Source organism: Canis lupus, chromosome 11 (assembly GCF_048164855.1).
Source record: "Canis lupus baileyi chromosome 11, mCanLup2.hap1, whole genome shotgun sequence".
Lineage (NCBI taxonomy): Eukaryota > Metazoa > Chordata > Mammalia > Carnivora > Canidae > Canis > Canis lupus.
Window position 1 is genome coordinate 63,434,893 of NC_132848.1, and position 12,147 is coordinate 63,447,039.

The 12,147-nt window shown below is 43.5% G+C and overlaps 1 protein-coding gene across 14 annotated transcripts in view; it reads right to left on the reverse strand.

Moving 5' to 3' along the window:
* BCL11A (BCL11 transcription factor A) overlaps positions 1 to 12,147 on the reverse strand; it is a 102,416-nt gene that overhangs the window by 1,365 nt on the left and 88,904 nt on the right. For 8 of the 14 annotated variants that reach the window (XM_072768462.1, XM_072768459.1, XM_072768455.1 and 5 more), the window contains one exon: positions 7,056 to 9,078. In XM_072768462.1, the coding sequence (XP_072624563.1) occupies positions 7,058 to 9,078 (2,021 nt within the window). In that variant the 3' untranslated portion in view covers positions 7,056 to 7,057. The remainder of the gene's footprint in view (positions 1 to 7,055; positions 9,079 to 12,147) is intronic. The other 6 variants (XM_072768461.1, XM_072768457.1, XM_072768463.1 and 3 more) reach the window with 3 other exon arrangements.

A 12,147-nucleotide genomic window follows, 5' to 3' on the forward strand; every position in this document is an offset into this window, starting at 1 on the left:
GGAGCTCAGCTGCTCTCCCGGATTCCCCTGCGCAGTGGAGACCCGGGCTGAGGGGCCGCCTGTGTTCCAGGTGGGCTCTGGGGAACCCCGTTCCCAGTCCGGCCCTGGCACTGTCGTTGCGGCCCGTCTAGCTGACACCCCCACCGCACCCCTTTGTCCGACCTGCTAGCGACATCCAAAGCCCTGACAGATAGAATCCGGCCTGGGCCTGGGCCACCGGCTCACCCCGGGTCGAGGAGCGCAGCCCCCCGGTGGGGTTGGGGGCGCCGGGGGCGGGGCGGGGCGGGTCCTGCGGCCCCGGGTAGACTTTGGGGAAATCGCTTAATTTGCCTCTTCTGCTGAATCACCAGGACCTGAGATCCGCCTCCCTCTGAGTAGTCTTTGCCACTTTACAGAAAGGAAAAACAGTATTTGGATCAACCGTTGGAGTTGTGTTCAGGCAAGCTTAGGTTCTCAAGCACAATGACCCTGGTGACCTGAATTGGTCTCCTTTTCCCCGTGTGAAAGGGAGGAATTAATCGCATCCCACGACCATAGATGACACTGGGAAATAGAGAGAGAGAGAGAAACAGACCCATCCCCCTAAAGGCTGATTCACTGGCTATGTGTTCTACTGAATGAAACAGAGGGCTAATGGGATAACAAGATGACAGCAAGCAAAAGTGCACACCCAACGACCCATGTCTACCATTGGTGGCTCTAGCAGCCCTGGAATAAATGTACATAATCCCAATTCTGGCTACGTGTTCTGATGTCCGTTTCTCTAAACGTGGGTTCATTTATTCTTAATTGGGAAAGCGGCAGGCCCTTAGGAGACACTTAGAAAATTTGCTAAGTGCTTCATGCCTTTTAAAAGTTAACAGTCTTTTAAGGAACATTTTTTTTTTTTCCAAGCAGGTTTAAAGAACACTGCCAATCCCATCCTCACACTGGCAAAATTCCCACTTTTTTTTTCTTTTTCTTTTTCTTTTTTTTTCTTTTTTATAATGGGAAGTTGTCTGAAAAAGAAAAGAGAATGGGATGGGTACATTCTTGAACACACCAGGCCCAGGAACGATGGAGTAACAGAATCGTAATGAAGAACACACGACTACAGCACAGTCATAAGAAATCATGTTTGTGTGTGCGCACAGAGGGCGAGAGAGGTTTAAACAAAAAAAAAAAAAAAGGAAAAAAGAAAGAAAGAAAACTCAGTATTTCCTCCCTCAAGCTCTGAGAGTCAAGTGTTCAAAGCAGGACAGGATGGGGCCTGAGGCTCCTCAACAACTTTTCAGGAAAGCCTGAAATATCCCAGTACCTTTTAACAAACTTAGTGTCTGTGAATAAACCACTCCATTTCCTTATTTCTCCAAATGAAATGATATCTAACCCCCCACTGCCACTTCCTTTCAAATTCTCGCTTCCAGCATTATGAACATATACAGTACGTACTTATTACATATACAACAATGGTATTTAAATAAACAGTTCTGTCACAGAATGCCCTGGAAAAAAAACTCAACTATTTCACACTTCCTGCCACGGCTGGTACAAATGAAGAATCAAGTGTTCACCCCACTTCTTAGCCCCCTTTAAAATGTATTGGCTTCGGTCCTTTTGTAGGTCCTAGACAAAGAGAAGGTAGGAACCGGTCTCAGGACAGAGGCAGTCCATGCACTGGGAGGGTTTCTAAGTTAAAATCGGTGAGATATAGTTATTTGCTGTACTCTTGTTTATTGAATTGTTCTCAAAATGAAGATAAAAAGAAACATTTAAGCATTAAGAGTTCAGGTATGTAGAGAACATTGCAGCAACACATCAGGGGTTATCACATAAACTGGAGAATTCGGAAAAATGTTAACGTCCTTAGTATTTCCTCATTTTAAAAAAATCATGAATTTATCCCCTGTCGGCCACGTTTCTTGTTATTTCGCATTAAGATTTTTAATTTTGGGGGTTCCAGATACAGATGCCATTTATAAGTGATATTCTTGTTGCCTAGGTTTTCATGCTCCCCATTGTTCACTCGGCTTGAGAAATAATATTTTATAAGAGGGCTTCAGTAAGTCAGGAGACTAAGTACCCTGAAGAACGTGTCTCCCAATAAATTTATTTAACTTTGGGACCATGTAAATCAAACATGATCTTTGATTTATCACCAGATGTTTGCACCCCTCCCCAGTCCCCATTTGATTTAAGAAATTTGAACATACGAGTAAGTATACAGTATCCACCATTAATTCTGTCTGTCAGGATGCAAAACCTAATTATGCTAAGAGCATCATATACTGAAAAATTAAAATGAACACTGTATATAAAACCTGCACAGCTGCACTCATAGCTCCTAATAAAAGAGTAATAGGGACATACAGTGGTTTTATGGACATTTAATATGGTGGAGCAGAAGTCGCCACATCTAAAACTGGCATGGCACTGGGGACTACCTCTATCTTTAACAGTATGCTGGATTCAGTTGTGAAGTAACCTAATTCAAAACACAAATATCGCCTCTCAGTTCACTGCCAGTTACCAAGTCCTGCCAGATACATCCATCTCGTCCCAGCCCTAGTACCCAGCCCCAAACCCTCTCTTACGGGATTCCTCTCTGCCTCCACTCCCCGCTTCCCACCCAAACCGGCTTTAAAAAAAATACACCTACTTTCTGTGTATTTTAGAAGGATAAAACTATTCTTGCCTCAGATAAAAGGCATTACATGAAAAGGCCACCTCACAGCACCAGGGCATAAGGACTGAGCAACGAAAATGCTACCACAAGAAGACAACAGAACAGCTTTTGTTTGGGTTTTTACAAAAAGAAGAACAACGTTGTATCCATTCATCTACACTGGGAACAGGGAGACAGTATCACAGAAGTATGTGTTTTAATAAAGCAAATAGATGCTGCAGCATGCAGTATTTGTAAAACTGACAACACAGATTTCTAAGGAGGGGTTTTTATAAGGGACCTAACTTGCTTTTCAAAGACTATGTTTCATTTCTTAAATCTATTGGTTGGGCAAAAGATCACTGAAGGGTATTCCCCACCCCACCCCACCCTCATTTGCTAACAGCCAGGAACAAACTATAAAAACACCTAAAAGATCTGTCCCATCTCTGGTCCCTTAGGACCTCAGAATCACAAGGCAAACCACCATGCATCTCAGGAAATCAGTGGCTGATTCCACAGATTTGCCACATCTGGCTAAACTACTGGTTACTTCTCTCTCTCTCTCTCTCTCTGTTAACCTGATGCCTTCGTTTCTGGATTTTTATGGGGGGGGGAGGTTATTTGGGGGATAAAGAAAGACTCATATGGAAACGAAAGCTGATTTTAAAAAAAAAAAACACCTCTTTTACATTATGTTCTAGTATAAGGCAGGGAAGGGAGAATAGAAAAGAACTTTCAGACAACAAGAACAGCAAAAAATCCAAAGGAAATAAAATCAAGATGCTATTACCAGTAAATTTTTCATTTATATCTGAATGGATTACTGCTAAGAGATGAAGGGAAAGTTTTTTACATCAGACTGAAAACACTTTCCATTTCTCGAAAATTATTCTAGAACTATAAAATCTAAAAACTATTTCCATGTTTTGAGATATGTCTATTTTAATATAGTAAGCACTTTATGTTCCTTTAGGGTATGATACACGCATCAAAATGCCCATAGAAATAATCCTGAAAAAGACTGACTGGCCTTCTCTTAAAACCTGTTATTTTCTTGAAAGTAATTTACAGAGTGTGTCAAATGAGGACACAAGAAGCTTACATTGTGTACTTTAATTTTTTTTATTTTTTTCAATAAAGGGACAAAATGGGTGTATGAACAGGTTAATGCAGACAACTGCCAAAAAAACACAGACAGTGGTTTTTCCAATAGAACTTAACAAAGACCAGAAACAAATACAATAAAAAGCCAGGTTGTAATGACCTTTGGTCATCCAAATAAAAAAAAATAAAAACAAAGAAAAATAAAAGATCAAATTAAGTGCCTCTGTTTTGAACAGGGCACGTAAGCAATAATAAATAGTGACTCCCATAGTAAAAGATAAAATTTCAAGTTACGACAAACAGCTTTCATTACAGGAATAGAAAAGGCCAATAACAAAATATTCTGCATTGCCATTTACAAAAAAGTATTGACTAAAGCGGGCTTTCTCTTTAATATGCTTTGCATATGAAATTCTTTCCAATCTAAATATAAAGCACCATTTAGTTTTTGGCAATGAAAAAAACTGCAAAACATTGTTTTTGTTTTTTTTTTCCTTTTTTTTTTCTTTCTTTCTTTTACTGCATATGAAGGTAAGATGCTGGAATGTAGGGTGATAGAAGGAAAGGGACAAAAAGCACACTACATAACAAACCAACGTTATTAGCTTGCAGTACTGCATACAGTATGGCAGCAGGAAAAAGGAACAAAAAAGGATATGTACAACCCCTATGACAGCCATCCGTGTGACATTCTAGCAGGCTCCCCCAAACCGCCATTATATGGCTTCTCATCTGTACAATGTCACACTTTTTTGTTTGTCTCTTTTTTTTTTTTGAAGCATACAAATAATTTGCACTATATTATCCTGCCAAATTAAAAAAATATACTGTGGCAGCCTGTCTTTTTTTTTTTCCACTACCAAAAAAGGTACATTGATACCTTTTAAGAGAACAAGCAACAGTTAAAAATACAAGCTTCAATATAAATACTATAGTGCCTAACACTAGATGAACATTTAATTCAAATACCATTCTAGAAATACAGAAAAAAGACCATAAATGTGTTTTAGCATAGGAATCAACATGAGTGTGCATTTTCCTATATTTAAGTACTATATAATCTTAAACCTTTCCCCAATGTATGTTTTTTTTACAACCTGAAGAGCGGTGTGTATCCAAGGCATAGAATTTCCACTACCATTTTTAAATGGATAACAAGTCTTGTAACACCACCAAGACAATGGAACCCTAAAATGCAGTTCCCCCCTAAACATAATGAAGTGTTTTTTTAAAAAAATTTTTTTTCTTAACATTTATATTTAAAAAAGTTTTGTACAAAAAAATCCTTGCACTGTAGAAGCGAAAGCAATCATTCATTTCTATGTTAAGTGTATTCTGTTTTCCATTCACAGCGCTTGCAATGTTGAGTCCGAGTAAGTAAGCTCATTAGTCAAGTAAATGGCTGGCAAAGTTTTTTTTTTAGTTTTTTTTTTTAAAAATGCTCATCAATGAGATTGTGTTCAATTTTTTTTTTCAGCATTCTTGCAACTTTTCCCTTAAGTATAGACCTGTAAACTGGGAAAATTGTACAGTGCACTTAATTGTCCTATCTGAGCAGGTTTATTTTATACTCAACCTCTGTATCTCTGATTAGAGAAAAGATACAGATATTACAGGCAGAGTCAAGTGCTATTTGAACACCAACTGGGGCAGATGCTAGCTTAATAAAAAAGAAAAAATTAAAAAAATAAAATAAAAACAATGAATCCTCTTCCATGTTAACACAAATAGCACACAGTGTATGGAAAAGAAATGAAGTACAACTTTTAGGGAGCACAGACATATATACTGCTACTCTTAAAAATTCTTTCTCTTCTTTTTTTAAGAATGTCACATTTAAACACAAGTCTTAAGAATTCATAGTTAATCATCATTGTATCAATATTAGCTTATACACCTGTTCTAGTTTAAAATGGCAAATAGTACCACGTTGTGCTAAAAGATCACATATTTTTCTCCTGTTACCCTCTGTCAAACCTTATTGTCAGTCTCTTTTTAAAAATGGTCTACGAGGTCTTAAAGTTTATCATTTGATTGTCCCTTTGACAACCAAGTAGATCTGGATCTATTTCTTTTGGTGCCAGAACGTTTTTAAACAGACGTTATTTAAAACAAGCCATCTTCATAAAATGAATTCCTTACTAATAATGTATTTAGTTGTATTCCAGGGCTTTTGCACGTTGCACATTCAATTTAATCATCATTTTAAAAAAAATAAAACTTTGGGCAAAACAGCCCATTTCTTTTAAGCTCTCACCAGGAGCACAATAGCGTTTATACTGGTACAATCAGTTTTGCTTATAAGATTAAACTAAAGGGAGAATGATGATTAACTAGGACATAATGGGTCATATTTTTAGGTAGCCATTGTTGTGAGAAATACAATATAGAATTATATGCTAGGTCCTAAGTTTCCTTACCTCACCCAATGCTGAATTAAGCTACAAGTTTATAACAAGTAGAAAGAACCATCAAGGTGGTTTTAATAGATCCAAGGCACTCATATTTTTAAAACCAAATGACAGAATAAACTTGTTTTGTCTTTCTATTAATTTGTCAATTCAAGGCCTTTGTTTTTTTTCCTCTCCAATTGATACATTTAACCCTTTAGAGACAGACATTTAGCTCATAGAGATTTTCTTTCAGTGCCGTCGATTCTGTCTATAGAGGGTTAACCCAAAGACTGTTTTTCCTCCTCACGTTATAAAATAAAACTGTACATGATATGTATTACAGAATGTATGCAGCATGGTCTTTTTCTCTCTCTCTCTCTTTTTCTCTCAGAACGGAACTGGAAACAGCAACATGTTTGCTCAGCAACGAATCGGGGACAATTTAAAATAGCCATAACATACCATACATGCTGTCTAAGTTTAAAAAAAAAAAAAAACATACACAACATGTAAATTATTGCACAAGAGAAAGGCTCAAAGTTTGCGTAAAATGCAATAGTATTGCCCCATACAGATCATGCATTCAAACGGTGAGAACATAAAGGAAAAAAAAAAAAAAAAGAAAAAGAAAAAAGAAAAAGAAAAAAAAAAAAACAGGTGTGCTGGTGACAAGCACTCTCATATTCTTAGCTTCCGTTACTTCTGTTTGTAATTGTTTGTTTAATCACAGGGGACTAGAAAAAAATCCTACAGGGGGAGGGAAGGGAGGGAGGGAAGGAGGGAGGGAGGAGGGAGGGGGGGGTGGGGGCGGGGGGCGGGGAGCGAGAGGGGAGTGGGGCTGGAGGGCCATGGGGGGAAGGGGGTGAAAAAAGGAGGTGTCAGGTGGGAGTGAGGGAGGGGTATTAATATACCTCTATTCAGTTTTTATATCATTATTCAACACTCGATCACTGTGCCATTTTTTCATGTGTTTCTCCAGGGTACTGTACACGCTAAAAGGCATCTTACAAATTTCACATTTGTAAACGTCCTTCCCCACCTGGCCATGCGTTTTCATGTGCCTGGTGAGCTTGCTACTCTGGGCACAGGCATAGTTGCACAGCTCGCATTTATAAGGCCTTTCGCCCGTGTGGCTTCTCCTGTGGACAGTGAGATTGCTACAGTTCTTGAAGACTTTCCCACAGTACTCACAAGTGTCGCTGCGTCTGCCCTCTTTTGAGCTGGGCCTGCCCGGGCCCGGACCACTAATATGGGGCGTGCTCCCTCCACTTCCCGTGCCGCTGCGCCCCGAGATCCCTCCGTCCAGCTCCCCGGGCGGCGTGGAGAAGCGCAAGCTCCCGTTCTCCGAGGAGTGCTCCGACGAGGAGGCGAAAGGCGATTGTCTGGAGTCTCCGAAGCTCAGGAAGGGATCCTTGAGCTGCCTGGAGGCCGCGTAGCCAGCGAGCCACTGCGAGTACACGTTCTCCGTGTTGGGCATCGCGGCCGGGGGCAAGTCGAACTCCTTCTCGAGCTTGATGCGCTTGGAGAAGGGGCTCAGCGAGCTGGGGCTGCCCAGCAGCAGCTTTTTGGACAGGCCCCCCGAGGCCGACTCGCCCGGGGAGCAGCCGCGGCCGTTTACAGTGCCATCGTCTATGCGGTCCGACTCGCCGGCCACCGAGTCTTCGTCGCAAGTGTCCCTGTGGGCCTCGGCCTCGGCCAGGTGGCCGCGCTTATGCTTCTCGCCCAGGACCTGGTGGAAGGCCTCGCTGAAGTGCTGCATGGAGCTGAGCACCATGCCCTGCATGACCTCGGGCAGCGCGCGGCCCTCGTCGCCCACGCCCACCACCGCGCCCCGCGAGCTGTTCTCGTGGTGGCGCGCCGCCTCCAGGCTCAGCCCGAAGCCGTAGTCCACCCTCTCGCTCTCCGTCAGCTCCTCCTCCTCCTCTTCCTCCTCTTCTTCCTCTTCCTCGTCGTCCTCCTCTTCCTCCTCGTCCCCGTTCTCCGGGATCAGGCCCGGGTCGTTCTCGCTCTTGAACTTGGCCACCACGGACTTGAGCGCGCTGCTGGCGCTGCCCACCAGGTCGCTGGTGCCGGGTTCCGGGGAGCTGGCGGTGGAGAGGCCGTCGTCGGACTTGACCGTCATAGGGGACGACTTGTGCATGTGCGTCTTCATGTGGCGCTTCAGCTTGCTGGCCTGCGTGCACGCGTGGTCGCACAGGTTGCACTTGTAGGGCTTCTCGCCCGTGTGGCTGCGCCGGTGCACCACGAGGTTGCTCTGAAATTTGAACGTCTTGCCGCAGAACTCGCACGACTTGGACTTGACCGGGGGCTGGGAGGGAGGAGGGGCGGATTGCAGAGGAGGGAGGGGGGGCGTCGCCAGGAAGGGCGGCTTGCTACCTGGCTGGAAGGGTTGCAGTAACCTTTGCATAGGGCTGGGCCGGCCTGGGGACAGCGGTGGGCTAGACGTGTTCCCTGCCAGCTCTCTAAGTCTCCTAGAGAAATCCATGGCGGGGGGCTCCATAGCCATTGGATTCAACCGCAGCACCCTGTCAAAGGCACTCGGGTGATGGGTGGCCAGGGCCATCTCTTCCGCCCCCAGGCGCTCTATGCGGTGGGGGTCCAAGTGATGTCTCGGTGGTGGGCTAAACAGGGGGGGAGTGGGTGGAAAGCGCCCTTCGGCCAGGCCGGAAGCCTCTCTCGATACTGATCCTGGTATTCTTAGCAGGTTAAAGGGGTTATTGTCTGCAATATGAATCCCATGGAGAGGTGGCTGGGAAGGACATTCTGCACCTAGTCCTGAAGGGATACCAACCCGCGGGGTCAGGGGACTTCCGTGTTCGCTTTCTAAGTAGATTCTTAATCCATGAGTGTTCTGTGCGTGTTGCAAGAGAAACCATGCACTGGTGAATGGCTGTTTGCAAGTTGTACATGTGTAGCTGCTGGGCTCATCTTTACCTGCAAAATAATACAACACCAACATCAATGTTTAATCACAGAGGAGGGCGTTACCAATCGCTTATTCACCTTTCACCTCCAGCCTGCCCTGCACCCGCCCTCCCCCCCCCCCCAGCCTGACTCGACCCCAAAGGGCCTCAGCCCGCACTGACCTAGTGTTCCCAGGGGCCTTCGACGGGTGCCTGGCACACCTGCTGGTCCGGTGCCCAACGAATATTTGGCCCCGTCGGGCTTTCTGCCATTGCAATTCGGTTCTGAGGATTTTAAATCCAGTCTCCAAAAGCGGAAAAATCTGGACCAGCTCAAGCTCGGGAATGAGGATCCCTGCATTCTGCAGAGCCTCGGGCGACCATCTGAACTTTTCCAGTCTTTTTGCCAGCTGCGGTTTGGGGCAAGCTATGTGTCATCTCTGTTGCCTCCGTTTCCTCATTTGTTAAGTGAGGAGGGACTTGGATAAGGTGACCCGAAGGGAAACTTCTCCGCTTCCTAAAATCCCATCCTTCTATTCTCCCCTGGGTGGCAGGTGAACTTTCTGAATAGGCAATCATTTCATAGGCATATCGGAAAAGAGAAGGTCAACTCATCACAGTTCTCTGTGGCCCTAGAGATGCTTTTAATCTTAGCCCGAAACACACTAATTGTTGACATTGTTCAAAATGAGAAAATACTCATAAAATAATTCCGTGGAAGAGACCCTAGCAACATTCCCATCACATCCCCAGCCTGTGTGGGGATCCGTGAGTCCCAGTTCTGGTTCCACGACACTGTACAGGGACTCCCATTTTTATCTCAGGGGACGGTGCAAAAAAAAAAAAAAAAAAAAATCTCAGAAGAGAAATTTAATTCGGATTTAACCAACAGGCCGTATCAAATCTTTAGGAGTTGTCCCCCCAGTCAAACAAATGCAAGTCTGGAGAAGTTAGGAGGAGTGGCTGGTGCCAACTTAAGCAGACACAGCATCCTAGTTTAAGAACAGTTAAAGCAGCCAGCACCATGACGGGCAGCAGGCTGAGAAATGCTACACTATCCTCCTCCTCATTATTTTGAGAGGCTAACAACGTGAACCAAATTATACAACATCCTGCGCCCTCGGCTGAGCCTCAGCTCCAGTTGAGAAAGAAACAGAAAGATACAGTTCAGCTAGTCAACTCTTTGGCCAGTAGCCAAGCCGTCTGGAGAGGGGCCCTGCTTAAGTCACATTATTTCTCTCTCGCTGAAAAGAACCCGAGAGTGGTAAATGCCACTTTGGCAAAGAGGGGCCAGCTTGACTTCACAATCATTCATTTTTGGAGATAGCTAAATTTTAAAAATATATATACACCAAGGGAGTAACTAACAGTTTACCAGTCAACCACGGCATTAAAAGGGGGCACAAATGTTGGTGGCCAAGGGACAAGGATGAGAAAAATAGATAACTTTCCAGGGATGCCAAAAAAGACAGTGCGTAAAACACAAATGAGAATAAACTTTAGCCCGCCTTTTCAAAGGGGGACTAGACCAGTTGCTTAAGGCCCCAGCTAGTGTTTGTCAGCAACTTTTTTAAAAGCAAAAAAAAAAAAAAAAAAATCCACTGCGGAGCTAAAGAGTGGGAATGAGGAATTAATCAATTATGATTCCTCCATTTAGCAAGTCAGAAAGAAAAGCTGGCAGGGTCTTCTCAGGAGCCCCAAACACTTGCATTCCAAAACAAGCCAGCCTTGCTCAAGCACTTGTCTGAATAATGGACTCCCTGCCCTGACCTTGTAATTTACTTTACAATGCATTTATAATCTCACTCAATATATCCCACTCCTGGGTAAATCTCTTTAACAAGATTAGATGATAAGATACCAAAATTAGGTTTCCAACATTTGCCTAATGTGGAGGGAGGGAAAAAAAAAAAAAGGCAGAAAGATTTTGAAAGAAAACGCTGACATTAGGATCACATTATCTGCCTATTTTTGTTTGCCTCCTCTCTTCCAAGGGAAATAAAAAGCATCATTGAGAGTATTTTCATAAATTTTTTGTTGTTGTTGAACAATGACTTGGGTCCTAAATAGGCAGGGAAAAAACTATCTGGTTCCAACTAACGTGACCCTCCGTGGCTCTCTCCTTTGCCTCTCTAGGACTCTGTGTTATTATCATACATTTAGCCTGACAATCCCAATTGGATAAGTAAAAAAGGAGATTTGTCAGCTACAACAAGTCCTTAACGCTTTCATCACTCCAGATGCCATAAAATCATATTTCAGCTCCTAATAGCCTACTGACTCCTCCCAGGCCTGGGCCGGTAGTTAGCAACGTGGGTTCCGCGGGCCCCCCAGGAGCAGGCCGGGCCCTGGTGAGCGCGGAAAGGTGGACGGCACTGCATCACGGATCTCACCTGCATCCTTTCCAAAAGGCTTAAACGAGAAAAGTCTGCTTTATTTTGCTGCTCTGAACTTCCTAAAATGTTGTTTCCAGAGCCAGTGATGTGCTCCTGCTACAACACGTTCACACTCTGCCGTTATCCTCTCCTCTCGCACACCGGGTCAGAGAAGATGGCATTTTATCTTATAATGAGCATACAACATACCGTTTTCACTATCGCATTTTAGTATTCCTATCAACTAGATATTCTAGATCATGAGGGCAGCTAGTGTAATCATAATGTCAATGAGAAGGGCTGTTACGATTGAGACGAAAGATTACATCGAAAGAGCTGCTTTGAAACCGGTAATTATTACCAGTCCACTAATAGCAAATGATGCATTACAGTTTCACCATATAATCTGTGTTTCACTCGGCTCACGCCAGTGCACCATATTATATTACGGTGCTCACAGAGTCTCCATTCCTAAACTGCAGTCATCAATAAATGTGTTACTTGCCATAATTTGTGAAATTACTTTGTTCATAACATCTTTGATGGTTTAGAAAGACCAGAATTGATTTCCTGCGTGGCAAAATTAGGGCTACATTGATTTATTGACGTGTAAAATATAATAATATTCTTCATTTACTCTGACGAAAATCAACTTCTCAATTTGAGAGCCTCATTGGGCATTCACGGGGATTGTTTTGATTTAGAGCAATAAACTGAGACCTGGC